General features: G+C 59.1%; 8 protein-coding genes across 8 annotated transcripts; 6 read left to right on the forward strand and 2 right to left on the reverse strand.

The window, feature by feature from the left end:
* Nucleotides 1-2,736: 2,736 nt before the first annotated feature.
* BJ171DRAFT_558636 (kinase-like domain-containing protein) lies at nucleotides 2,737-4,144 on the forward strand (the record flags this gene model as incomplete). Its single annotated transcript, XM_053113162.1, has 3 exons — nucleotides 2,737-3,225; nucleotides 3,346-3,627; nucleotides 3,776-4,144. 3 exons carry the CDS (start codon nucleotides 2,737-2,739, stop codon nucleotides 4,142-4,144), a joined length of 1,140 nt encoding a protein of 379 aa, XP_052966668.1.
* Nucleotides 4,145-5,010: 866 nt separating this feature from the next.
* BJ171DRAFT_504756 (delta subunit of GMP phosphodiesterase) lies at nucleotides 5,011-6,787 on the forward strand. The gene is made up of 6 exons (XM_053110968.1): nucleotides 5,011-5,335; nucleotides 5,564-5,623; nucleotides 5,721-5,758; nucleotides 5,889-6,014; nucleotides 6,204-6,309; nucleotides 6,550-6,787. Exons 1-6 carry the CDS (start codon nucleotides 5,316-5,318, stop codon nucleotides 6,629-6,631), a joined length of 432 nt encoding a protein of 143 aa, XP_052966669.1. The 5' UTR covers nucleotides 5,011-5,315; the 3' UTR covers nucleotides 6,632-6,787.
* A 57-nt stretch (nucleotides 6,788-6,844) lies between these two features.
* BJ171DRAFT_618655 (phosphoesterase family-domain-containing protein) lies at nucleotides 6,845-8,920 on the reverse strand (the record flags this gene model as incomplete). Its single annotated transcript, XM_053115388.1, has 5 exons — nucleotides 6,845-7,932; nucleotides 8,054-8,195; nucleotides 8,298-8,557; nucleotides 8,677-8,693; nucleotides 8,792-8,920. The coding sequence occupies 5 exons, from the start codon at nucleotides 8,918-8,920 to the stop codon at nucleotides 7,056-7,058; spliced, it is 1,425 nt and encodes a 474-aa protein (XP_052966670.1). The 3' UTR covers nucleotides 6,845-7,055.
* A 2,137-nt stretch (nucleotides 8,921-11,057) lies between these two features.
* On the reverse strand, nucleotides 11,058-12,789 carry BJ171DRAFT_424106 (camp-dependent protein kinase type 2; the record flags this gene model as incomplete). The annotated part of the gene is made up of 3 exons (XM_053107647.1): nucleotides 11,058-11,426; nucleotides 11,543-11,827; nucleotides 12,070-12,789. 3 exons carry the CDS (start codon nucleotides 12,787-12,789, stop codon nucleotides 11,058-11,060), a joined length of 1,374 nt encoding a protein of 457 aa, XP_052966671.1.
* A 1,245-nt stretch (nucleotides 12,790-14,034) lies between these two features.
* BJ171DRAFT_581744 (uncharacterized protein) lies at nucleotides 14,035-15,958 on the forward strand (the record flags this gene model as incomplete). The annotated part of the gene is made up of 3 exons (XM_053114120.1): nucleotides 14,035-14,346; nucleotides 14,529-15,143; nucleotides 15,272-15,958. The coding sequence occupies 3 exons, from the start codon at nucleotides 14,035-14,037 to the stop codon at nucleotides 15,956-15,958; spliced, it is 1,614 nt and encodes a 537-aa protein (XP_052966672.1).
* A 940-nt stretch (nucleotides 15,959-16,898) lies between these two features.
* BJ171DRAFT_98354 (uncharacterized protein) lies at nucleotides 16,899-18,966 on the forward strand. The gene is made up of 5 exons (XM_053116020.1): nucleotides 16,899-17,090; nucleotides 17,240-17,309; nucleotides 17,456-17,899; nucleotides 18,044-18,499; nucleotides 18,676-18,966. Exons 2-5 carry the CDS (start codon nucleotides 17,249-17,251, stop codon nucleotides 18,876-18,878), a joined length of 1,164 nt encoding a protein of 387 aa, XP_052966673.1. The 5' UTR covers nucleotides 16,899-17,090; nucleotides 17,240-17,248; the 3' UTR covers nucleotides 18,879-18,966.
* A 579-nt stretch (nucleotides 18,967-19,545) lies between these two features.
* On the forward strand, nucleotides 19,546-21,870 carry BJ171DRAFT_618667 (uncharacterized protein; the record flags this gene model as incomplete). Its single annotated transcript, XM_053115389.1, has 7 exons — nucleotides 19,546-19,964; nucleotides 20,124-20,330; nucleotides 20,451-20,564; nucleotides 20,722-20,814; nucleotides 21,002-21,172; nucleotides 21,388-21,478; nucleotides 21,584-21,870. Exons 1-7 carry the CDS (start codon nucleotides 19,614-19,616, stop codon nucleotides 21,868-21,870), a joined length of 1,314 nt encoding a protein of 437 aa, XP_052966674.1. The 5' UTR covers nucleotides 19,546-19,613.
* Nucleotides 21,871-21,914: 44 nt separating this feature from the next.
* BJ171DRAFT_98373 (uncharacterized protein) lies at nucleotides 21,915-26,401 on the forward strand. The gene is made up of 3 exons (XM_053116021.1): nucleotides 21,915-22,324; nucleotides 22,485-22,735; nucleotides 22,899-26,401. Exons 1-3 carry the CDS (start codon nucleotides 22,082-22,084, stop codon nucleotides 26,287-26,289), a joined length of 3,885 nt encoding a protein of 1,294 aa, XP_052966675.1. The 5' UTR covers nucleotides 21,915-22,081; the 3' UTR covers nucleotides 26,290-26,401.
* The last annotated feature ends 1 nt before the right edge of the window (nucleotide 26,402 follows it).

The raw sequence follows: 26,402 nt of genomic DNA on the forward strand, positions 1-26,402 counted from the left end.
CACCCTCATTGACGTCAGCCCAGCACAATCAGGGGGCGAGCGGACAACGCGGATTGGCGGGGGCGTTCTTGCCGCGGCTCGAGCCGGAAGGAGCCGGAAGGAGCCGGAAGGAGCCGGATTGGTGGTGTGTGGGTGCATGCTGACACAGACTGGCGTTGCGCAGGCGCGGGTGTTGGGACACGCGCACACCGTGACCGCGGGTGGCCGCGACGCGCTTGTGGACAGCCGAACAGCGCAACACAACACAACACAGCACAACACAACACAACACAACACAACACAACACAACACAACACAACACAACACAACACAACACAACACAACACAACACAACACAACACAACACAACACAACACAACACAACACAACACAACACAACACAACACAACACAACGCGCTGTCCCCATCTGTCCCCGTTTCGATCTCCGTGCGACATTGGTGATACATTGGTGCGTCCATGGCTCGCGCCGCACTCTTCTGTGCGCCCACCTGCTGTGTCGCCGCCGGCACATGTCCTCGCGGCGATCGTCTTTCAGATTTCGCAACAGCGGGTTTTGACCATCCTTCGCATCCACCAAGCTCACAGGGCATATCCAACCGCCCTTATTATCGCCGCGTGCGTCCCCGGGGTTTCCTTCGCCAGATCCGGTCTACCCTGAAGTCTCCAGCCGCCGAGGCCCCTTCTCGCCGAGGACACATTCCTTTTCCGCTCCGTCTCCTCCGATCCTCTGTCGGCCGTGAGATCTTGTCCCAATCCCACTTCGTTTTCGACACTTCCCCTCTCCTCCTTCCACTCTGTATTGCTCGTCTGCTGCCAGCCAAGCGCTGACCCCTCCAGCTGCGCCTGTTTCGCCTCTTTCCGACCACCTCCACCCTGTCCCCCTCCGTTGCTGCTCAATCGCCCATCCCGATGGGAGTGAGTGACCCTGCCATTCTGGTCGCCGACCGCGATGCCACCAAGCCACTAAAGGGCGCCAACCGGCTCCTGGCTCCCACAGCTTCATCTGCCAGCAAACAGCGACAGCCGCCCTCGAAAGCCGGCAGCCAGAAAAAAGGACCCAAGAAGGCTGCCAACGAGGTCCCCGTCGTCGTCACCCCCACCCCCGCCTTTGCAATGAGTCCCATCGCCGACAGCTCCAGGGCCTATGCCAACGTCCTGAAAGTATACAAGTTCCCTCCGGACCCGCCCAAGAAGAAGAAAGGTGAGTCTTGGGGGTGGTCCAGGCACATCGGCTTGTCTGCGCGTTTCGCTTTGCACAGGATCGCCAGTGGACCTATCCGGCGAAAAGGGTGCGCATCGGTGGCCATTCAGTCCTCTAAATGCATTCGTTTGTCGTTGCCAGGCACCAAGGCGAAAAAGAGCCCGCCCAGCACCCTGTCGGCCCCAACGGCCTCGTCTCTGGCCAAGCAGGTCCAGCATAAGACATCGTCGTCGTCGCTGGCCTCGCTGGCCTCGTTGACCTCGCCGCCCCCGTCGAGCTGCGAGAGGCACAATGTGCCCAAGCCTGCTCCCATCAAGACTTCTGTGCCCAGGAAGCAGCCTCCGTCGCAGTCGTCGTCACGCACGCCGTCGCCCAGAAACAGCCAGACGGGCACTCCTATCCGAGGCCCCAGTCCCGTCAGCCCTGCGACCCGACGAGCTAGCCCCAGGCTCAAGGCAGCTTCGCCCACCCCGACCGCTCCTAAGCCCTCGGGCTCGGTCTTTGACCGTCTCGCTACGCCGAGCCAGCCCACTGCCAACCGAAGCCTGCGTCCTCTGTCGTCCGAGTACGGCAAAAAGGAGCCGGTGGTGAAAAAGTCGAGGTCGTTTGAGTTCACCCGGAAGAAGCCCAGCTCCCAGGTACGGCTTCCACTCGCAGGCTCGGTCGGTCCGTCGGCCGGTCCGTCCTGTTCGTGTATTCTTCAGCAACCTTCGCTCACACTCCCCCCTCCCGCAAGCTACTGACTCGCTGTCTCTCTTCCTGCGCTCGCCGACGGAAACGAATCGAATCAAATCATCAGGCCGGCCGTCCTCAGACATCGACCAAGGGCCCTCTTGTGTGCACCCCGGTTGCAGCAAAGTCTATACCGATTACGCCTGTCTCTCCATCGCAGCTGACGCCTCCGGCCTCGCCCCTGCCGCTCCACAAGGAATCTGCGCCGCTCTCGACCACCAGCCCCGTTAGCGAATGCAGCGAGCTCTTCCTCGACAGCGGCCTGCGCACACCCGGCATCGAGAGCGGCTCTGTGGCATCTACAGAGTCGTCCTTCCTTCCCACCACCGAGCTCCTGACTGTTCTGGAGGAGGAGGAGGAGGAAGACGAGGCCAGCCGGGTCCACGCCGCTTTTGGAAGCGACTCGGCCCCGACTCTGACTGTGGCTATGATCAAGCAGAAACTGCCGAGCATCTCTGAGGAAGCTGCCGAGCCAGGCATCGAACACGAGAATCCTACAGCCGAATCAGTTCCCAAGATCCACATCACCACTGTTGCCCTCGAACCTGCTCTACTTGCCCCTGCCACCGAGACTGGCGCTGCCGCCGTCAGAACCCCCACCCTTGCCATCAACACCGATTCTCCTATCTCCCAGGTCAAGTCCGCCAGTCTGCCCGAAACCTCCGCCGCACACGCCGAGCATGTCGAGTCTCAGACCGCCGCCGCCATCGCTGCTATTGCCAAGATCACCGCACGCACCTCGGGTGATGCGAAGCGAAAGTCTGTCTCGTTCTCTGTCCCCGTGGATCCCGAGAGAACCGGCATGCCCAAGAAGTCGTCCTTCCGTCTCTCTGGCGGAAAGAAGGCCTCGAACGAATACCAGCCCCATACCGGCCAAGTCGAGTCCAAGAAGAGCTCGGCCCAGCACGAGCAGGCTTCGCCAAAGTCCCCGCGCCCGCTGAACAAATCCATTCCCTTTATCAACCCCAACCGCCCATGGAGACCTCGGCTTGAATTCTCCCTCAGGGATTTTGAGATTCTCTCGACGCTCGGCACGGGATCGTTTGGCCGCGTGCATCTCGTGCAGTACCGCGCAACTGGAAAGTTCTACGCCATGAAGGTCATGAAGAAATCGCAGATCGTCAAGCTCCGCCAAGTCGAGCACACCCTGAACGAGAAGAACATTCTGGAGCAGTTGGACTTGCCCTTCATCGTCAACATGATTGGCAGCTTCCAGGACCCCGTGAACTTGTACTTTGTGATGGAATACGTCCAAGGTGGCGAGTTGTTCTCGTATCTCCGCCGTGCCGGGGTAAGCAGTCCAACTCCTAGCTTACGCAGCGTTGTCTCACCAGAGGGATGTCGGCAATGTGCGCGGCGGCCGGCATGGATCTGATCTCCCTGCTCAATTCTATCTCCTTCCTTCCGTCAGAAATTCCCGCCACACGTCGCCCAGTTCTACGCGGCCGAGGTCATCCTGGCCTTTGAGTACATCCATGACTTTGACATTGTCTACCGCGATCTGAAGCCCGAGAACCTTCTCCTGGACAACCAGGGCCACCTCAAGATTACCGACTTTGGATTTGCAAAATACGTTCCTGACGTGACGTGGACCCTCTGTGGCACCCCGGACTATCTGGCCCCGGAAATCATCCAGAGCAAGGGGTATGGCAAGGCCGTTGACTGGTGGGCTCTTGGCATCCTGATCTACGAGGTAGGCCCGTCTCCCTTGTCGACTCATACATCTCGATCCGATGCTCCCACCGCCGCTGTCCCGGACACAGCCGTCGATGCTGGCTTCTCTTGACTTGTATGCTCAGCGAGTGGCTTACTTATCACGCCGTGGCCTATCGCCCCACTAGATGATTGCCGGACATCCGCCGTTCTTCGATGACGACCATTTCAAGCTCTACGAAAAGATTCTGGCATGCAAGCTGCGTTTCCCTCCCAATTTCGACCCCAACGCCAAGGACCTGATCAAGCGCCTTCTGCAGCCCGATCTGACCAAGCGACTGGGCAACCTCCGCGGCGGTAGCCAGGACGTCAAAGATCACAAGTGGTTTTCCAACATCGACTGGAACATGCTCAAGCAGCGCCGCGTCATGGCTCCATTCATCCCGATCCTGCGGCACGAAGCCGATACGAGCAACTTTGACGAGTATGCCGAAGACTACGAGCCGTATACCGGTGTCGGCCCGGATGTCCACCGGGACAAGTTTATCGATTTTTGATTTGCTGGGACGGACAAGCGACAAGCCCTCGTTGTCGTCAAACCTGGGTATGGAATGGCGCACTCGTTCCCTGGCCCTCTGCTCAACCCTCCTGGCCAGCCGAATCTCTGGCTTGGGCTGTCGCCGACCATGCCGTGATTGTGTGTATCGTGTCCCCGAGCGTTTGGCTGGCTGGGTGGATGCTGTCCTTTCCTGTGCTTCCACTTTCCCATGCTGTGTTTTTTATTTAATTGCCCGTGCCGGTTGCCCGCATTCTTTACTTTCTCTCCCTCTCCATCTTGAGTACCCTTTCTCCACCATTATCTGTCGATTACTCCGTCTTTCCTCCGAGTCTCGTTCCTTCGACTTCCCTCTCCCGTTCTTTCTTTCGACGTCTCCCGCGTTTTGTGACAGCCCCTTCTTCCGTTTCGCCTTGCCGAACACGAAAGGAAACCTGAAACCAAGTGTTTCTCGGGGATCTGCGCCGGGAGGCGTTGCTTTCCGGAATCACCAGTCACCTGGCCAAGCGCCTTTAATCCCTCCCCCCGCACCTTCCCACACCCTTTGTGACTGTGTATATATTGCTCTTGGTTATGAAATCTTCCCTCCGCCCTCCCCCTCCCTCTCGCCTTTTGTGTCCCGCATCGCTCCTTTTCCTCCATTGATTCTTCCTTTCTTGTTTTTGATCTACCTCTGTCGAAACTTGTTCCTGTGTCTGTCGGGACAAGCCGTAGTACACTCAAACAGAAACACGTTCTGGTCTACAGCTTGACATAGCTTGATATAGCTTGACATAGCTTGACATAGCTTGATACAGCTTGGTATAGCTTGGTACAGCTCCTTTCGCAAGGTGTCTGTCCCATGGAGTCCGTCCAAAACTCCAATATGGGAGAATGGCCATGCGCACAGAGCAGGCTCGGCGGATCCCGCAAGCGACCCACATTCCCACAGCGACAGGATCGCCGTTTGAGGGCGGAGGGCTTTCCGCGAGACTGGGTCTGGCCATCACTCGATCACGTTGATCTGGCCACCTTCCATCGAGCGGTCTATTCTTCACGCGCACACAAACTCTGGGCCGCCGGATCGCTCCTCCTTTGAGCAGCGAAAATCTTCTCCGTCACCCTCATCTCCATCGACATCGTCAGCACTTCGACCCATACTCAGCCGCCGAGGCGCACGCTGCTCCCATCCGATGAATACCAAGTTTCGAATGTGCGAACAGAGCCGGATTGTGCGGCGATGCTGCCTTGCGCTCTGTGTGCTGGCTCAGCCCTTTGTCTCGCTCATGTTCGGCCTGTGCTTGGTGAAGCCAAGCCTGTGTCTCTCCGTTTTGCATGGACCGCCTCAATCTGTTGCTGTTGCTGCTGCTGCTGCTGCTGCTGCCTGCAGATCCGTCCATGTCCTGATCAACGAATCTGTGGCCCTTCGTTTCTGACACAGAAACTCGATGAACCTGAGGGACGCCGACACCGGCAAGCTCGTTTGGGACTCTGGCGACTGGTAAGCAGCCGTAATCATTCCGGCTGAGTGTGATATTGTGTCATTTCACTCACGTTCGCACGCCTTGTGCTTGTGTCCGCTCGCCTGATATCCATAGGGCTGCGTTGCAAGCCAATGCTCAGGGCATCGTTGAAGGTACCGGACAGATGGTCTATCGCCCACACATCCATATACATCTGCATCTGCGACAGGGGAGGAGGCCCTATGCTGGAGGCTGCTGCATCCTCTGCGCCTTCCACTTCTGAACTCACTCTCGTTGACTCAGCACATGTCCCAAAATCGGTGCTGAAATGCAAGGCCGTGGCAAGGGAGCTGGATTTCACAAGCGAGGATCTTATCGATCAGCTCAGAGTCGAGCAGCGCGTGCTTGTCCACGGCGACAGCGTTGAGGGTAAGAGCAATCCTCGGCTATCGAGGCACCTGGTATTGAACAGCGCATTCAAGGTATCGGCCAGCAAGATCTATCCATCCAGCTGCTTGCCTGGCCGACGCCTGTGCCGGGCCTCCGAAGGACGCATCGCCGCTCGCTCGCTCGAGTTGACAGACACGTTCTGGCCCTTCTTGTTTCGCCGCAATGCAGATTGGAACTTTTCCTTTGGATTTGTTATTCCGGGATCGACCAACACCTGGCAGACGGTCCTGAGTGCCGCCGAGGAGAGTGAGATGATTCCGGCTGAGATCCTCAGGCAAGTCGATGGCCTCGCTGGTCTCGTTTCGGGGTTCTATCCCCCATCTGAGATCGCTGGGAATGGGAATGGGAATGGGAATGGGAATGGGATTGGGATTTGGGATTGGGGGCCGATTCGCCGTCTTGTCTTGGCTCGAGTGGTTGTGGATGCACAAGATACGACAAGGGTTTCGCTTTCTGACTCGTACGGGTCACCTTTTATGTCCGGGATCTCGTCCATGGTCTGATGGCGCTGCAGCGGAAACACGATCATCGAGACGGCGTTTTTTGATGGCGATAAGGCGATATGCCGGCTGAGTGTCCGGGTTTACTACGAATGAGAGAGACGACACCCACACTCAGCCCACGGCCGTCATTCAGAGATCCACAAGTCCTGTTGCCCCCCCCCCATATTACCCGCTCACCACCAGTCGCTCGGTCCATTTCAGCGCGATACCAGGTACAGCAAATACAGAGACCTATTGATTTCATCCAAAGCATAGATACACATCCATCACACAGAGCAGAGCAGCGAACGGGGTGATACAGCTGCGGCAACAGTGAGATAGCAGGATGGTGTCGGCGGGGGTAGAGGTGTACTGATATATATCGGGGAGGGAGGGGAGGCAGTTGGTTGGAGTAGAGAGTAGTGTGGCATTGTGGCTTTGTAGGTGATAGCGACATCATCGGCAGCAGGGGCATCATCGACAAAGGGAGCGTCACCACTACCGATTCACCCTCGGGGCTTCGGGGATGGGAGGCCATTTAGGGGGTCTTGCCAGCAAGAAGCGACTCGGCGATGGTGATGATCTCGGTCCACTGGCCCTCGGCATCCTTGACAAAGTTCTGAGGGCTGACCTTGGGCGGGTTGGGAAGAGTGGCAGGGCAGTCGGTGCGGGGGGCGCTGAGCTCGTTGGTGATAAAGTCGAAAGGAGCGGCCCAGGCATCACGGGCGGTCAAGAAGCCGTTCAGGTTGAAGTACTTGTTCAGGGTGGCAGGGAGCGACGAGTGCTCAAACTGCGAGTCGGGAGTGGGGCCGTTCTGCGGGTAGGAGACAACGCGGCCCTTCTTGATCCAGGGGGAGATCATGATCGTGGGAACGCGGACGCCGAGCCGGTCGAAGCGGAAGAAGGTCGAGCTGTTGGAGACATTGTCGGGGCTGGGGACGTTCTTGGTGGGGGGAGGAACGTGGTCCCAGAAACCACCGTGCTCGTCGTAGGTGATGATGAAGAGGGTCTGCTTCCACTGAGGAGAGGCACGGAGGGCCTCATAGACGTTCTTGACGAGGAGCTCGCCCAGGGCGACATCGTGCGGGGGATGGTTGTCGTTGGCATTCACGCCGGGCAGCGAGAGGAGGATAGGGTCGATGTACGAGAAGGCCGGGAGGTTGCCTTCACGAGCGTCGTCATAGAAGCTGGACATGGGGCGGATCTTGAAGAGGATGTCGATGATGTTGCGGACGTCCTTGAAGACCAGCGAGGTGGGGAACTGGCCGTAGTAGTTCTTCCAGGAGACGCTGTTGTCCTGGAGATGGCCAAAGATGGACTTTTGGGGGAAGCCCTCGGCAATCTGCTTGGCGTCGTTGAAGTACATGCCCTGGGAGGTTCCCGAGGTCAGGAAGAGACGGTTGGGGAAGGTGGGGCTGCAGCACAAAGGGCAGTGTGGGGGCGATGTGTGAGAACGAAGCCGATCGTCAGTTGTGTTGGGATGCAAGACAGTTCCCGCCAAGCCAGCACACCCGCCAATCCACTAAACACACTTACCCAGGGACGGCAGCGAACCACTTGTCAAAGACGGCGTATTCGTTAGCCAGGGTAAAGGTGATCGGCAGGGCCGAGGTGTTGTAGCCATCCATGGCCATGTGGAGGATCGAGGGATCGGTGCTGTTCCACTCGATCGAGTTGGCTGTGAAGCAAGGATCCGACTGCAATCAGTCACTGGCGCCTGCCATTGGCAATTCGAAAGAGCGCCGATGCGAACGACCGACCAAACGAGCGGGCGACTCACCATCCACAAAACCGCTCATGGTCGCGGGGTTGGGTCCGGGGTTCATGGTGTTGGCACCGAGACCGTACAGCTCGGTGGTGACGCCGGCAACGGAGTGGTCAGGAGACTGCTGGATGTAAGAAGCGTTGGGCAGAGCATCGATAACCATGCCGTTCTGGGAGAGGACGTTGTGGGCGCCGGCGGGTACACCGTCGACGGCGACATCCTGGCGGGTTTTGGCCCACCAGCCCAAGAGATGGTCGAACGAGCGGTTCTCCATGCTGTGGGGGTTTATGCAGACAGTGATGGAAGTGCTGTGTCAGCGCTCGGCCAGCATCTGTTGCCAAACGGTGCAGATCTTGGACATCAACCGGCCGACTGCAATGTCCGACTTGCTTACCACAGGACGACGACATTCTGAGGATGGGTTGTGATAGAGGAGGGGAGCAGCAGATCGAGTGGTGTGGATTAGATCGTGAGCCCATACATCATGGGAGCCGACAGGTGGGACACACGCCATGACACAGGCCGTCACAATCGACATCGCCGATCGTCACCTTGATTCTGCTGTCGGCGTAGACAGTGGCGCTGCCGGACAGGTACACGGCTCCGAGGGCCAGGACGGGAACGAGAGAGAACTTCATGGCGTCCGAGATTCAGGCGACTTGCTAGAGATCGCGGGGTCGGGCTCCGAGGCTGGGTCTCTGGGTGTGTCGGCCGAAAGGGGAGGCTCCGACCGTCGAGGTATTTATGTTCCAGCCCGGATGGAGGGTCGAGCCCGGTGGGAACGGAAGCATCCTTTGTGGTGGTGGAGGTGGACGAAGGAGGGACATGGCCCGGGCACAGCGAACGATGGTGGATTGGAATCGCACGCGACGGGGAGGGGCCGACAAGACGCCGAGGGAATGCATGCGGGCCAGCAAAGATGCAAGCAGCACTGGCGGTGTACGATTCCGCAAAGGCGCGGGAAAACAGCAAGGCAAGGGGGGGAAGAACCGATTTTCATGTGAAGCACGAGAGCGCCGCTGACACAGCCCCGTAACGGGTGTCTCGCAGCAGCACTTTCGAAGAACAGCACAACCAGTGGAGAGACGTGCGCCGGCCCAGAGCAGAGCCTCGGCAAGATGGAAAGCATGCGGCAGGCGGGGCTGAGAGCCAGCCGGAATGGACCTGGCGACGAGGGAGAAGCATGAAAGCAGGCGCCTGAATGGAGCCAGAGGCGCACGGCCGTAGCACTGCCGAGGGGGACCGACTTGCCACAGCACGGACCCAGAGCGAACCCATGAAACCGGTCATCTGCCGTGTTGGGCACAGGGGTCCCAGCGCCGTTGCTGGAGCTGTGCAGCTGGTGCGCTGGGCAATCGACCGCCACCGACCATGGGATGGACAGGCGCTCAAGCATGCTGTCGACAGGACGCAATTCGTGCTCGGCAGCGATACAGGGCGACCACAATTCGTGCCTGGGAGGGCCGTGGGAGAGCCAAGCTTCGATTCGATCGTCTGCGAACAATGTCACTCGGAATGGGTGCTTCCGACGATGCAAGGCTCTTTTAAAGACACACTCTGAAGATCCCCGCTTTGCTGGTCATGTACGACCTCGGCGAACTGCTGCCCAGCACCAAAGATCGCACCCATCCAAGCACGCATGCGAGCAAACGAAAGCACGCGGCCGGCAACAGCTGGGTGGCTCTCTCAAAGCCACCACCGCGTGCGATCGATGCGCTCGGTGCATATGGACCTTGAGCCAGGTGGCGCATCGCCGGTGCCCCAGTCGTAAATTGCGCTTGGATTGATTGGGAAGAAGCAGTCTTTGTGGGCTACGGAGGCATGCGATTCGCGGATGTCGATCCGCAGGTCGCAGTGGCATCATGAACACGCGGCACTGTTCCCGAGCGACAGGATGGGCAGATTTGTAGAATCCAGTACTGGCTGGTGCTGCTCGCATCTGCGTTGCGGATCAGAGGAACGGTTTGTTGCCCCTGAAAGCGGGGGTTGCTGAGATGACGAACGACGCAACAGCGACCGCCACCGCAGAGCGATCACTGCAGGAAGAATAGACGCCAGAGCCTGCGATCGAGCTTCGTCGAGGTTGGGGAGCAGTTGCGGTCGCCCATAACCGAATCTCCATCGTCGCCACAAACATGACCTGCGTAACAGACATGACCTGCGCCGCCGATTACAAGCAACAGGCTGGTCTCTCGGGAATCGCATGGCTGCATCGCAGAGATCGCAGGTGCTATGGGCTCTTGACGTCAGTGATGATTTGTCATGTATATTTAGGGTCTAGCAGAAGACAAGCATCGACGCTGGCCATAAACACAGGATGGGTTCCGGTTCAATCTGCACACCCTAACAGCTGCGACATGGAGATGGAAGCGAGGCAAAGGAGAAACGAGCAAAGTGAAGAAGAGGAAGAAGAAGAAAAAGTACCAACATAAACGGTAAGATGGAAAGCGGGTGAGAAAATTACAGGCGATCCAAAAAAGGGATACCCTTGATTTTGACCATTGATCAAATAATTATTACCCGATACCATCGCGCGCTGGCCATGACCGTTCGCCAGTGTGTCCAAGAGCACCATTCACCGCTGGCACTCCGAGACCAGCGCAGGTCGATTGTGGAGACCGGAGAGCGACCGGTGGTCTTCACTCGGAGGCTGCCAAAGTGATCTCAGTTATTTCTTATGGCATAGTTGGACGCATGCCATCACAGACTACGCTGGCATATGGGTTGTGGGCAAGTGTCCCATTCCCCCCCCCCTGAGTAAAGTGTAGGGATCAATCAAAAATCGACAAACTGAGACTCATAGACATCCTCGACGTCGCGGCCGTACTCCTCAAAGTCCTCGTCGTAAATGTCAAAGTTAGAGGTGTCGTCGCTGCCCTTGACCGGCGGGATGTACGGAGCCGGGAGCTTGCGCTGGGCAAGACGCTTCCAGTCCAGGTTCATGAACCACTTGTGGTTCTTGATGTCGTTGACGCCACCGTGCAGGTTGCCGTAGCGCTTGCTGAGGTTGATCTGCAGCAGCCGCTTGACCAGGTCCTTGGCGTTGGGCTCGAAGGTGAGCGGGAAACGGATCTTGCCGATGAGGATCTTTTCGTACAGCTTGAACGGATCGTCATCGAAAAAGGGCGGGTGGCCAGCAAGCATCTATCCGATAACGACGGCGATTGTGGAGCGGCAAAAAGAAGAATCCGGGGGTGGTAAGTGGCGATCCTCGCAGGGCTGCGCTGGTTCACACCAGTGCGGGGTGAGCAAGAGCCTACCTCGTAGATCAAGATGCCCAGCGACCACCAGTCGATAGCCTTGCCGTAGCCTTTGCTCAGAATCAGCTCCGGCGCCAAGTACTCCGGGGTGCCGCAAAGTGTCCAGGTCACATTGTCCGGGATGTACTTTGCGAATCCAAAGTCGGTGATTTTGACGTGGCCCTCCGAGTCCAGCAGGATGTTCTCGGGCTTGAGATCGCGATAGACAATGTCATGCTTGTGGATGTATTCAAAGGCCAGGGTGATCTCGGCAGCGTAGAACTTTGCGACGGACGGAGGCAGTTTCTGCGGGCAGATGGATGTGAAGGTAAGCGAATGTCACTGGCAGTCGGACAGGACAGCCGGACGGAGCAATGCAATGCGGTGGCGGCTTTGGCTGCACCCGCGATCGTGGCTGCTCGAGAGAGCAGATCCCAGTCAGGAAATGGCGTGTCGGGCAATACGACAGGCTTCGCACCGGAGCGGCGGCGGCCTTCTTTCTATCAGGGGTGCAGCCGCAGAGCAACCCAGCGGACGGATAGACTTACTCCTGATCGGCGCAGGTAGCTGAAGAGCTCACCGCCCTGGACGTACTCCATGACCAGGTACAGATTGGTGGCATCCTTGAAGGAACCCATCAGGTTGACGAGGAAAGGGTGCCGCAGCTGCTCCATGATCTCCTTCTCGTTCAGGGTGTGCTCGATCTGCCGCAGCCGGACAATCTTTTCTTTGCTGAGGACCTTGATGGCATAGTAGGTGCCAGTCTGCTTGTGCTTGGACAGATGCACTCGGCCAAAGGCACCAGTGCCCAGGGTCCGGTGGAGCTGAAAGTCGGCAAGCGCAAACTTGTTGCGGGTGTCCTCGATGGGGGTGGTGGTGTTGACGAAGGTGTGGGGCCGCTGGATCTCGCGCGGGCTGGGTGTGCGAACGTCCGAGTGGACCTTGGTGCCATCAGGATTCTGTTGGCTTGGCACGGCGGGATAGGCCGGCTTCTGGATGGCGACGGTTGGGGTCTTTGGCAGGGCCGATGTGGGCGGCGGAGTGGGTGCGGCTGGGCGGATAGGGACAGGCCGAGGCAGCGAGCTTGCGCTGCGAACGGAAGCCGAGTCGGCCAGGTGAGCAGAGGTGTCGAGACAGGGCGTTGGCGAGCGGGTGGAGCCCTTGGGCTCGCTGGTGATGGAGACGGCCGAGTCGGCGAGGGTTGGGGTCTGCGAGAGCGAAGCGCCTTTGAAGGCCTTGGAGGCGACGGTTCGCTCGAGGGAGGCCATAAGATCGATTGAGGGTTCGAGGGGTGGGAGCAGCAGCGGATCGTCGCAAGGGGAGGGTGGCCGAGCGAGGGGGGATGTGGGACGGGAGGGCCGAGTGGTGGACTGGGTGGAAGGCTGGGTGGACTGGTTGGTGGACTGGTTGGTGGACTGGCTGGTAAACTGGGCAGGGGACTGGAAGCGAGCAGGACCGGGCGAAGAGGAGGGCACGAAGGAAAGCCGCCTCACAGTCGAGGTGCGACGCAGCCAGCGATTGAGAGTGTTGCCGAACTGGACGCTAAGTCGGTGCGCGGCAGTCTTATTGGGCGAAGGGCTTTCTCGGGGCTTGTGGCTGGGGGTCGCTGGGTCTTTGGCGACGAAGGCAGAACGGAGCCAAGCCAGCATCGGAGCCGAGGCAGACCAAAGGCAGCGCGGAGGGAGGGTTGCCAGACGAAGACCGACAGAGGACGGATCGGGGGGCGGCCTGGGCGACAGGTCGAAGGGCGGGTGTGCTGGGCTCTCGAGGACCAGAGGACATGGGCCACAAGGGCGGCCTGCGACGGACGCAATATATGGGTGTGGTTGGGCATGTTTGGGTGTTTGCGTTCGCGGAAACGCCGTCGGGCGAGCCTGAGCGAGTGCGACATGTCTGGGCGCGATGTATCCACAGCGACAGCCGGGCTGGTGCTGGTGCTGGTGCTGTGGATGCTGATGCTGGTACTGTGGATGTTACGGATGCTGTGGGTGCTGATACTGATGCTGATACTGGTGCTGGTCTTGGTGTTAACGGTGCTCTGCTGGCTATGGACATGGAGTGGGCTTGGTCTGGTTTCTGCTCTCTGCAGCATCCGCAACAAACCGCACAGCACAACGGCAGACACAGCCACAGGCCACACACACGCACGCGTCTGTGTGTCACCGCTCCTGCCTCTCCTGGACTGTGCGACGGTCCACCGGAGCAAACGTGCCCCTGGCTTGTCTGCAGATCGCCCAATCCCTTGCACAGGGCCGTGCCTCGGCCGCAGGCTCATGCTCCCTCCAGGATTGTCCCTCTGGCATTGTCTTCTGCCTCGTCGGCAGGCCCGATCATGGCCCGATCACGGCCCGATAGCCAGCCTGCACCGCAACAATCGACCTCGCGGTTGCTCGCTCGCTCGCTCGCTCCAAGCGCTGCCCAGCCAGCACACACGCCCCGCACTCCAACTGACCTCCTAGCCTCTCCAGCAGACACCCTGCACGCTGCCTCCACCCAGAGTCTCTGCACAAGCCATGCCGCAAGCCCCGCCATTCAACATCCCTGGCGTGTGCAATCGGCCGCCGCTGGCCACGTTCCCGTCCGATGATCTCTTCGCCGACGTGACAAGCGAGAAGAGCCAGACGGCCATCGCAACGACACACACCTTCTCGTCGACCCAGTGGCTGTTGCACTTTCACCAGTCCCTCCACTTGCTGTCTCGCAAAACCGCCCTGGCCAGCTCGCCGGACAGACGCTCCAACCCTGCCACGAAGCCTGGGGCAGACGAGGCTTCCCACGCAGCCAAGGCTGTGACGGCGCTGCGCTGCGTCATTCAGATGGGAACCGTGGGTAGATTTCGATGAGCCTGGTTCTCGGTCGTCATCGCAGAGGATATAGGCGGATACGGTGGGGCGATGAGCAACAGGCCGGCCGGATGAGCAAACAGGCTGGCCCGATGACACTCGCCATATGAAGATGCCGTACCGATAGCGCTGCTCTGACAGCCGGTCCCCGCCTCTCCCACCAGATATTTGTCTGCAACTACGGCAAGTACCGCCTGCCAAGCGGAGAGGAAGTCGAGCTGCCCAGGCGGGCCCTCGCCAACGCCATCTGCCTCACTCAGGTTTTCGACCTAAAAAAGCCCTATTCCACCACGGAGCAGCTCAAGCGGTCCACCAACTTTGGCGATGTCCCGTCGCTGCCCAGTCTCCGATCCCGCGGCTCCATTGTCGGCCGTTCCGACATTTCCCTTGCCAGCAACACGCACGGATCGACCCTGGGACTCGCGGCAGCGCCAGGATCGCTGTCGCCGGGCTCATCAAAGTCGTCCGTGTCCAGCAAGGGCTCAATTCCGAGGACAGCTCGAAGATCATCCTATGACATCCACAACATGAGGTCAACTGAGAACGCCCGGCAGCCACCAGGATCGATCCAGGGCACGAGGCGCCTTGGCAACTCGGTGGGATCGTCGCTGAACTTGCAGACGGCGCGACCCAAGAACGAGGAACCAAAGAATCTGCTCATGACAAGCTCAGTGACCCTCAAGTTCTCGACGCCCTCGCTGAACCAGATCATGGGCCACTCTCAAACCATGCCCAAGATTTATGTCATGGAGGCGGATTGTCTCGAGGGTGAGCATCGAGTGCTTCCTGCACATCTATCTCCCGGGTCATTCCTGCTTACGGCATATGTGCGGCCCTCCTTCGCAGTCGCCATCCGGTTGGCAAGATCCACAGGGCCGAGCCAGCCGTCCTTGTATCGTCGCACCAGTCACTCCCCGGCGGAGGATACCGCAAGGGCAACTATGGTCAGGAAGAGCAGGTTTGCCGCCGATCCAATCTGTGGGAATGCCTGGACGACCCGTACAGCCGCCGCGGCCCGTTGACGCAGTGGAAGTTTCCCCTGCCCGACACAGCGTGCATTATTGCGCCGCACGTCTACGTCTTCCGGGAGAGCGAAAAGAAGGGCTACGGATTCATGGGGGAGCCCTTCAAGTTGACCATTGTCACATCGAGCCCGCCCATCAACCCCCATCCGGAACAGCCGCTGGACCCTCGGGTCGCTCGGTCGCTGTCCAAGAAGATCGAGTCGGCTCTCACCGTCTGCATCCGAGAAAACATACGCGTAGTTGTGCTGGGCTCGTATGGCTGCGGGGCGCACCGCAACCCGCCCAAGGATGTGGCCCGGATCTTCCATCAGCTCATCCAAAAGCTCTCGAAGGACTCGGCAGACACAAACGGCAAGCCGTGCTTTGAGCTTGTGTGCTTTGCGTGTCTGGACGACCCGAGCCGACCAAGCGGCTGCGTGGGCGCCTTTCTGGAAGAGTTTCGGTGTCCGCTCACCACCTGGAAGGACGTGGAGGCAATGGAGCAGCTCGCGAGCGTCGTCGACGATGCCGAGGCAGTAGTCAGACACTCGGAAGCCACGCCGAATTCCGAAAATCGGGGTGGGATGTGAGCCGGGATGTGTGGGATGTGTGGACGATCTGGGAGAGAGAGCACAGCAGCTGTTTGTGACCGTGATGAGGGTATCTCGGAATGTAAGACTTGTCCCGGGAAAACACACCGCAGGACATCCCGTTCGGCGGCAGATCGCGACCGATCCTGGCATCGTCCATGGAGCGGAGCTTGCTGGCTGCGACCTGGCTGCGACCTGGCTGCGCTGATCGGCTGGCGATTGGCTCGCGCCACAGATTGGCGTGCGCGTCGCCACACGAATCCCTGAATCGCCACCGCCAGTCGCTTGCGGGCGGAGCGTGACCCAGCAACGCGGTCCGGTGCCGCCTGTGTGTCACCGGCAAGACGCAAGCAGGGCGGCCAAGGCAGACACAAGGGCCGCGGCAGTGTGGCTGGGTGTTCTGCCACAACGTGCGGGGGAACGTGCTGAGACAGCACACTCGCTCAGCGGCCACGTTGCTGTGGTGCGGGCATCGTCGGCCAGTCGCACAGAGGCAGTCGCACCATGCCGAGCAGCACAACCACAGGGCAGCACAACCACAACTACAACCACAGCGAGCACGCTGCTGGCATCCCCCCTTCGGCAACATGCGTGCCTGGTGTGTCGTCACGTCGCTTGCCTTATCGGGGGTGCCGCGTGCTCCCTCGGCGCGTCCGGGGGCCGGTCACAAACCGGCCACTTGCCTTTTTTTGCCGCTGCTGGGTCGGCACAGTCGCTGTGTCCTTTCCGCTCTTCTGTGCGACACAGCGCAGCCGCGCCCGAGCCAGTGTCGCGGACGCGTCTGTGTGGCTGGCGCTTGCTCGCGCCGGCACCACAAGCTGGGCGGACTGCTGCGGCCCGCAGTCTCTGTCGACAGCGCTGCTGCTGTTTTGGCTGGGCAGCTCGTGCATCACTGCGACTGTGGCAGCATCCCCGCCGCCGCTGTTTCTGTCAACACAATCGCCTCCATCGCCGCGGCCCCTTGTCTCCCGCGATCCAGCCCCGGCGCCTGCCCCAGCCCCTCCCTCCAGGCGGAGGCTTCCCTCGGGTCTTGGTCTGCTCCTGTCTCCCACCGTCTGTCTCCATCATCTTCGGCTCCTGGCCCCTCGCATCGGCCCCAGCAAACCATCCGGACCCGCAGTGCACTTCATCCGTAAGCACACCTTCCCCCCACCCGTCTCCTGGCCGCTGTCTTTGGCGCGGAGGGCAAGCACACCTGCCGCTGTCTTTGCCAGAGCCGTCGCTTGCCAATCCACCGTGGCTGGAAATGCGCCGCCCACGACCTAATCGTTATCGTTCCAGGCCGCACCAATGACCACCGCCGCCAGCTGTATCGACCTCGGCACCACAACCGACTGCAAGGAATTTGCAGGCAAGTTCAGCAATCGCATCGACCAGCGAGCGAGCGAGCGGGACGATCACTTCCCTCTGTCTCGTCACGGGCAGCAGGAAGAACCGCCCCGTCCTACTCTCTTGGCATTTGCCCCCAGCTAACTGGATACTTCGACCTTCCGCCAGGCAACTACATCGTGGCTGCCTCCTCCGCCGATGCCGACAACATGGTTAACCAAGGCATTGGTGCCGCGTGGCAGAGTGCCATGCAGACCCAATTCGCCTGCCCCAACTTTGACGAGACCTCGGTCCGCTACCGGCTGGCCGCCTACTGCGGTCTCCTTGCCGATATCTACACCAACTCGGCCCCCAGCAGTGGTGTGAACTGCCCGCAGAACGCCAACCGTCCCGCTACCGCCCACCAAATCTGTCCCTCGGCCCTCCAAGCATACCTCAGCACCCTGACTGTCCAGTACAACGGCTGCGACCCAAACAACCAGAGCGATGCGCGTGCCCAGGATGTCGCTACGTACCAGCATCTGTTGAGCGATCTGTCATCGACCGATACCCCTGGATGCATCAGCGTCATGAGTCTGGAGCAGAACAACACCGGTGGCCAGGGCGGATGCGGTAAGTCGCTGTGCACGGAGATGGCAGCTCGGTGCCCTTCCAGCAGCTTTTTGCCGTGACACACATGACCTTTTCTCTGGGCACTCTGGCGTGGGGTTCCTGGCTCGATGCTGATGCAGATGCGATCGGCCTCCCGTCGTCCAGGCTTCCACACCACCGACAAGTTTGTCGCCTACTGTACCAGCAACCCCACGGATCCCTGCTGCAACACCAGCAGCGCCTCCTCCAGCATCTCTGCGACTCCCACGGCAACTACTTCCAAGGCCGTTGTGGCTGCCCCGGCTACCACTGCTGCCTCGCGTCCTACCGCTGCTGCTGCTCCCAGCCCGACCCCAACCCAGGCGGCCAGCGGCACCAATATCCCTCTCATCGCCGGTGCTGCTGGAGGAGCCGCCGTCCTCCTGATTGCCACAGTCGTGGGCTTCCTCTTCCTGCGCAGAAGAAAGTCCAAGGCGGCTCAACACGAGGATGTTTATGACTACGGAAGCACTGCTGGCCCCTTCGGTGGCAACGGCGGAGCCGCCGATAACATCCCTGTCGCCGAGACCATGCAGGCCATCTACAACTACGTTCCCAACCTGTCCGACGAGTTGTATATCTGTAAGCACCGTGGCTGCTGTGATGCGCGAGGTGTCTCGTTGGCGACTTCTTTTAACCCTCCGACCCGAGCTCACCGCGCCGAATCGGCCATGAGTGTCGATCTGTCTCCATGGTCGTGCACTCGCGACCAATCGCCGCAACGCACTGAACCCCGTTCTTCCCGACTTGCTTTCCAGACGTTGGAGACACTGTTATCGTCAAGAGCAGCTTCGATGACGGCTGGGCCTTTGGTTTCAACATGACCACCAAGCAGGAGGGTACCTTCCCGCTTGCCTGCCTGGCTCCCTTCAACGCCCAGGGCCAGGCCGAGCCTGGAAACCAGCAGCGCCAGATCAAGCAGCGGGCCTCCTCGCTGTACATTCCCCAGGGCGCCAACTAAGTCCCTCGGGATGGCTGGTCCAGACTCGGAAGCATCCTGCCTCCGCTATTGCTGTGACAATGCCACCCTCGCCCACACCCTCCCCTCGTGCTCGGACTGACAAGCAGTCGCTCGAGCACGACCGCTAGACCCGTGTCATTTCCCTGGTGATTTTGTCAGGTAGATCTGGATAGAGCCTACACCTTTCCGCCGTCTGTTGAGCCGAGTACGCATCTGCCTCTCGTGCTGCATTGGACCTCTTTTCCCATGGCAGCCTCAACGGAACTGGCCCCTTCCCCTACATCCATCTCCCGAATCCTCCCATCCTGTCTACCAATGTTGTTCTTGTCCACTCTTTTCTCGATTTGACTTGCGTGTCTTTTGTTCGTTCTCTCTCTATCGATCTGGCCGTTTGCCCTTCGGTGTTCGCACAGCCGTGTATTTTTTTTTTCAAGTCTTGTTTTGTTCTTCTCCGTGGCCACACCTCCCTGCTTCGCATCCATGTATCCAATCTCCAGGCCCCTCCCTCCAAATATATATCGCGCTGAGATGAAAGGCAGCATCCGCAGCGGGATTGGGGTTGGTCGCCAACGCAGGGCGCCAATTGGCCGGTTCCAACACCCATGTCCGACTGGTATGGCAAGGGGCCCAATGTACTTTCGGCCCAGAGGCGCGGGTTTGGCACACACCTTCCTTCGTCAACATCGCTCGTACATCGCTCGCCCAGCCGGATCCGCTGTTCCTCCGCCAACCAGCATGCCTCATTCGTTTACGGAACAGGCTGCTGGCCCCGACAGCTCCGTCCTCTGTGAAAACGGCATCACGACTCTGGCACAGGTCCGCTCTGCTGCGTGTGGCATGGCCCCCATTCTTCGCATTCTCCCATCTGACACTGCCGCTGCTGCGTCGCCGTGCTTTCTCCCTCTCGCCATCCAGGTTCGAGAGCTTACCACTGAAGAGCTTGTGCGAATCGGGCTCAAGACCGGCAGCGCAATATCGCTGCAGCGACTGGCCCGCTTTGAGCCCTGTAGCCGGCTCCTTGCGTCTCTTGGGCTGGCTCATCTGCGCGACGTCTTTCTTGACCACGACCTGTTCTCGATTGAGGAGGTAGGCACCATAGAATCAGCTCAAGAGCGCTCTTGATATCTGCAGCGTGCGGCAGGCCCACAGCGTTGTCTTTGCTTCCAGCAACTCTGAGACGGAACACAACCAAGCTTGCCTCAAAATCTCACTGCCCTGTTCGCCACAACTTTTCTGCCTCGACAGATCCTCGCCCTCTCTCGTGGCCGACTCAAGCTCCTGGGGCTCAAGACCGGCGAGATTTTGAGGCTTAGGCTTGCGCAAGAACCCGAGGGGCCCAACGACACCAACTGGCAACATGCCCCCGAAAGTGTGCAGCGCTTTCTTGCCGACAGCGGATTCACGGGGCTGTCTTCCCGCTTTGCCCAAGAGTCCGTCGACAACTTGACGCTGGTATGCGACGCCGCCGGTGCTATTGTGGGGGTGACTAGCGGTCAGCGAGCCCATCATGGACACTTGCTCATCCGCTTTCGACACTGGACATTTGACCTGACCTGTGTCCTCCATTCAAAGGTGGGCCTGCTTGAGCGCCAAGACCTGCTCGATCTTGGCCTTGCCAACGACGACGATGTGGCCAAGTTCATCGCCTTCCGGGACTTTTCTCCAACATCGCCGCTGCGGCAAAACGTAGGTTCGCAGCCGCCCATCTCCGAATCGATGCCGTTTGTCGGGCCGGCGATGCGCTAAACGGGGTGGCTCGCTCTGGATCAGCAGAATGCGACTGCCAAGCCGTCACCCGGCGTTCCATCGGAATGCTGACGATTGGCCACATCCTGCCTTTCAGATTCCGGCCAGCCTCATCCAGTTCCTTGAACATGCAAAGTTGGTGCCGATCTGGCGAGTCTTTGCCCGCCATGGACTCATGACTCTCTCGGAGGTAGGCTGGCGCCGCCGTTGGGCTCTCTCTCTCTGTCTCAGCCCACCTGCTCACACCCACACGAGACACCACCGGGCTCTGCCAAAGTTCTCTCGTCTCCCTTGTCAAATTGGCATGGCCACTCTGCATTCCATGCCCATACTGCTTGTTGTGCATGGCAACGTAACACATGCTTCTGCCCATGCAGATCCAGGAGCTGTCCTCGGGCGAGCTCGAGAGAATCGGCTTGAGCCTGGGCCAGGTCAAAAGGTGCCTGAGATCCGTCCGAGAGCTCTGTTTGAAGCAGTTTTTGGAAGAGCACTCCCTCTCCGAGCTTCAGGATCGACTGCTGGCCTACAATCACGACGAAGTCAAGAAGGTGAGATTGCATGAACCACCACCTCGACGACATGGTGCTTTCACACACCGATATTGGCATCAACAACGAAAGCTGTCAAAAATCCATTGGTGGCGCCTTATTTGGAAGCAAGACACAGCGCGATGTGGCTCCTTGATACCGGAGCACTGGCCCATGTTTCCCTGCTGACCGAAACTCTTTCGACTCCACTTCATGTGTTCTGGTGTCGAGCACAGCTTCGCATCATGACCAAGAACGAGTTCAAGCAGCTGGGGCTTACAGCCTCGCAGATCCAGACCATCCAGACCCGGCTGGACTCTGACCAAGGTGCGTCGAAAAGTATGGTGCAGGGCAGAAATCTGCCTGCCGCCCGGCATATCTCACCCTGACCCAGCCGACTGTCGTGGTATACTGACCCTCCTGTTGTTTCAGCCGCAACGGGCTCTCAGACTTTGCTTTCCAAAAGAGTCGCTCCGACCTCCATGGTGGTTCAGATCAGCAAAACACCGGACGACTATCTTCTGGCGGCGAAAAGCGCTCTGGACACCGTCGCTAGCCTTGAGAACAAGCTCGGCAACAACAAGTTCGGCGAAAGCCAGCCCGACGAAAACAAGTCCGAAGAACGCAAGCCAAGCTCGGAGGACATTTTCAAGCTTGCCCTGGATGAAAGCTGGAGATGCAATGACAGCTACAGCACCCACGACTTTTTCTTGAGGTGAGATGTCTGGGGATATTGGGAAACCAAAGGCTCTACCAACTGGATGATTTGATTGCAATGTCCGCCGGTTGATGGTCGTCCGTGTGGCGGCGGGCCATAGCTCGCGCTCCAAAATGTTCGCCGACCTCTGCAACATATTCCGTACCCGTTTGTCTCTGGATAATGCGATGCCTATCCGTGCCCCGTATCCATGCCACTAAAGACCTCAACCCATGATTAATCACAGCTACCGTGTCCTGAGCGAAGAAGTATCGACCTCCAGGCTCTTTGCCCAACTCAACAAGAACGGCTACCACGCCTACTGGGACAAGAACTGTTTGAGCGACGGCATCAACTGGGAAAGCGGCTTCATCAACGGCATTGTCCGCTCCAAGATCGTCGTTTTGATGTGCTCCGAGAAAGCCATGGAGCGGGTCATGACCGCGCACGTCACCCCCGACAACTATTTTCTCGAGGTGAGATGTCGACGCACCCTCAGCGGCGATCGAGACTGAATTTAAGCAAGATAGCGCGCCACGATTACATCGGAGCCATATCCGATTCATATCTGAGCGGTGCTCAGGCGCCCAGTATCGACCTAACTACCTCTCCGTTGCTGCGCTTGGCGACGCTCAGTGGGAGCTAGCGCTCGAGCACGTCGACGACCCCTCTGCCAAAGCAATGCTCCTCCCCATCCTCATTGCCAGCCAGGTCACAATCGATAGCGACGTATACTTTAAAAGATACTTCCCAAGCTTTGAATCGTTCCCAAACTCGTACGCAGCCCACGTCCAGAGCCCGAGACGCCGTACTATCCGCGGAACGATCGAGGAGGTCTTCAAGCTGCAAGCTCTGAGTGCAACCCCCGACTGGGTTGGGCTGAGGAGGTGAGATAGCCGCTGCTACTGTAGAAGGCGAGCCCACCTCTCCCCACGATCGGGCTGGCTTCTGTTCTCAGCTTCCCGTTGGTGGTTGCTATTCGCGGATGTCATGGAGTGTACAGCAAGTCTCACCCCTGCTTGGATTCTTTCCAATGTCGCTCTCCGACAGCTTGGCAAACGATATTATGCAAGTTCATTCCAAGTACCAAGAGCGCATGAACTCATCCACCGGCCCTTACAGCCCAACCCCCATCATCAAGTCTGCAAGCGAGGATCGCTTGCTGGCTTCTCTGCTGAGCCCAATCGACATGGAGCCCGATCTGCGGGAGCTGCGAAGTGCCTATGTCGAGGGAACCCGACTGTGGCTCCTCGACTCGGTCATGCTCTGGGCCGAAGCCACCGGACATGCAGACAGCCGCATCATGTGGCTCAAGGGCGATGCTGGAACCGGCAAATCGATTTCCGCGTCGCTTGTCGTCGACAGGCTCAAGTCCACCAACCAGCTGGTGGGCGTGTTTGTATGCAAGTACTACGACGAAGAGCGGAGCAGTCCTCGCCGGCTGATCCACACGCTGGCATATGGTCTTTCGAACTGGAGCGTCAAGTTTGCTCGACTGCTACTCGCCCAGAACCTCACCAAGGAACAGCTCGCCCAGAGGAGCCTCGTTGATCTATTCGACATCCTCATCGCTCAGCCGCTTCAGGCCCTCAGCGAAGAGAACCCGACTCAAGCAAACGTAGTGTTGGTCATCGATGCCATCGATGAGCTTGCTCAGCCCCGCGCCGACTTTCTCGACATCCTCGCCAACCATGTTACTGCCCTGCCTCGCTTCGTCAAGCTGTTCCTGACCGGCCGGCCAGACCCAGACATTGTCGGAGCCTTCACAGGAGTGCCCACAACGTCCTTGAATCCCTCCGACGATACATCTTGCCAGCAGCAGAATCACCAGGATTCGATCGTGTATGTCAAGTGGCTCCTTCGCGACGACATTTTCTCCAAATCCGAGCTGACCAAAGCCTCCGAGGTTCTTTTGGAGCGGTCTGGCGGAACCTTTGTGTGGATCAAGATGGCCGTTGCCGCCGTTCGCGAGAAAAAGGGCGGCGCCAAGCTCGTGCTCCAAGATATTCTCGCGCTCGCTGAGCAAGGGCTTGGCCTGTCAAGCATCTATCGCCAGATGTTTGACCGGTCGCTGGAGGAAACCTCGCAGGACTCTGATCTCGAGAGTACCCTCCTGTCGACCGTGTGGACAATGGTCTCGCTCGCAGAGCCGCTGAGCGCCGAGGCCATTGCGGAGCTGCTCGGAATCACTGCATCGGCAGTCAAGCGGGCTCTCGTCAAGCTATCGCTTCTGGTCGATCAGCCCTGCAGCGGATTCATGGGCCAGAGCCGCGTTGCCAAGTTCTGCCACAAGTCCGTGATGGATTATCTGACCAGCCCGGACTCGGCCATGCGTCCCTACCATACAACTGCCAGCCACCACTATGCTCTTGCCAAGCGGTGCTTTGCGCTGATTGATGAGCTGCCGAAAGGCGGCAATCTGTGCTCCATCAGCCAGCTCCACGAGAACATCCCGGACTTTCATCAGCTCGTCAATGCCCGGCTGTCTGCTGCCCAGCAATACAGCTGCGCGCATCTCTTTGATCATCTCTGCAAGATCCCGATGGACTCGGCCGAAATGCTGTCAAAGTGGGATGCCCGGCTCAGCCCTCTGTTGTCCGTTTTCCTGGAACGGAATTTGCTCGTGTGGATCGAGTCCCTGTCGCTCATCGAGAAGGTTCCGCTGGTGCTCGGACAGCTGATGAACCTCAAAAAGACCCTGGCCAGCTTCAAGCTCGAGCTTGCTCATCCGCATCTGACCACCATGATCGACGACGCCATCCGGTTCCTCCGAGAGTTTTCTATCCCGATCTCACAGAGCGCCGTGCACGTGTACCAGTCGGCACTAGCCTTCTGTCCAAAGGAGTCTAGGCTCTATCGGAACTACTACCCGCTCTACAGGCATCTGATTCCCATCGAAGTCTTGTACGGCCACGACTCGCTCTGGAGCCAATGTCTCGCTGTCTTGGAGGGCCACAGTGGCGAGGTGCGCTGCGTGCGCATTTCCGGCGACGGCTCGACAATCGTATCGGCCTCGGCCGACATGACGATCCGCGTCTGGAGCTCAGTCACAGGGTCGCTCGTGCGGACGCTGAAAGGCCATGACAGCCCTGTTTCGTGCATTGCTCTGTCGACAGACGGCAGCGTCTTGATCTCGGGCGGCGATGATTCCAAGCTAATCATCTGGGACGTGCCCATGGGATCGCTTCGGAGCAAGATCAGCGCCCACACTCATCCGCTGGTGGCGGTCGATCTCACCAAGGATGGCTCCACTGCTCTCTCGGCTTCGGGTGACCGAAGCATTGCCCTTTGGGATATATCCACTGGCACCTGCACCCTGAAGATTGTTCACACCATTCCGATCACATCCGCTCGCCTCTCGCCTGACAAATCCACGATTTACTCGGGCTGCTTAGATGGCAAGATTCGAATCTGGAGCGTCGAGTCGAGCCAGCTTATCGGCACTCTGCAGGGCCACTGTGCCGAAATCAATGGACTGACGGTGTCTTCAAGTGGCTCTCTGCTCATCTCGGCCTCGTGGGATAAGACCGTCCGCATCTGGGATCTCGAAAGCCGCACCATCCGACACACACTCCAGGGCCACACCGATGGCATCTACGACGTTGCTGTCACTCGCGACGATGCCTTCGTGGTCTCGGCGTCCGAGGACCAGTCACTCTGTGTCTGGGAAGTGGCATCTGGCTCGCTGAGGAGGAAGCTGAAGGGACACACCTGGACCGTGTACGCCGCGGACGTATCCGACGAAGCCTGCACCATCGTATCGGGCTCCCGCGACAAGACCGTCCGCATCTGGAACCTCTGGGGCGAAGACGACGGCAGCGAGTCCAGCACCACCGGCCACTCTCGCTTCGTCAGCGCTGTATGCTTTTCGCGCGATGGTCGAAGAATCGCCTCAGCCTCGGCGGACATGACCGTTTGCCTATGGAATGGCGTCACTGGCGAGCTCCTGGGACAACTCTGCGGACACACCGACGCAGTGCAGTGCGTGGCCATTTCAGGCGATGGCCGTATTGTTGTCTCGGGCGGCCTGGACAAGAGCGTTCGAGTATGGGATGCCCAGACCCTCAGCGTCATCCACATCTTTGAAGACCACGCCAATACCGTGCAGCAGGTGTTCATCTCAGACGATGCTCTGCGTGTCTCCAGCAAAGACACCTACGGACGAATCATTTCCTACGATCTGAGCGCCGAGCTACCCGAGCCCATCATGCGCGACGCTTTGGGCACCATACCTGACCCAGAGACCGAGAAGCATGCCGATACTGAATGGACCACTCTTGCCAACGGCTGGATCCGACACATGGCGGGACAGTTGATCTGGGTCCCCCAGACCTACCGTGTCGACAAGGGTTCCAGCTCCAGCTCGGCCGGGCCCGTGCGCTGCACTTTTGGTGGGAGTGGCAAGTGTCTAATCTTTCGCATTCACGACTCGGAGGCATAGCACTGAGGCGAGTGTCCGATACGGGCGCGACGATGGACGCCGTGCCGGTGGAACTCAAGCTGTCGCAGCACTGAATACATAAAGTCAATTCTCGCTGCGATAACAAACTCGCA

This window comes from Polychytrium aggregatum (assembly GCF_025602895.1).
Source record: "Polychytrium aggregatum strain JEL109 chromosome Unknown BJ171scaffold_18, whole genome shotgun sequence".
NCBI lineage: Eukaryota > Fungi > Chytridiomycota > Chytridiomycetes > Polychytriales > Polychytrium > Polychytrium aggregatum.

Bases quoted from the DNA above. Each gene is read 5' to 3' on its own strand.
- BJ171DRAFT_504756 (XM_053110968.1), top strand. From the start codon at position 5,316: ATGAATACCAAGTTTCGAAT. The intron at 5,336-5,563 runs GTGCGAACAGAG...TTTCTGACACAG, and splicing joins ATGAATACCAAGTTTCGAAT to AAACTCGATGAACCTGAGGG. The intron at 6,310-6,549 runs GCAAGTCGATGG...ATGGCGCTGCAG, and splicing joins ATTCCGGCTGAGATCCTCAG to CGGAAACACGATCATCGAGA.
- BJ171DRAFT_98354 (XM_053116020.1), top strand. From the start codon at position 17,249: ATGACCACCGCCGCCAGCTGTATCGACCTCGGCACCACAACCGACTGC. The intron at 17,310-17,455 runs GCAAGTTCAGCA...ACCTTCCGCCAG, and splicing joins CGACTGCAAGGAATTTGCAG to GCAACTACATCGTGGCTGCC. The intron at 17,900-18,043 runs GTAAGTCGCTGT...CCCGTCGTCCAG, and splicing joins CGGTGGCCAGGGCGGATGCG to GCTTCCACACCACCGACAAG.
- BJ171DRAFT_98373 (XM_053116021.1), top strand. From the start codon at position 22,082: ATGATTAATCACAGCTACCGTGTCCTGAGCGAAGAAGTATCGACCTCC. The intron at 22,325-22,484 runs GTGAGATGTCGA...GGCGACGCTCAG, and splicing joins CCGACAACTATTTTCTCGAG to TGGGAGCTAGCGCTCGAGCA. The intron at 22,736-22,898 runs GTGAGATAGCCG...GCTCTCCGACAG, and splicing joins GACTGGGTTGGGCTGAGGAG to CTTGGCAAACGATATTATGC.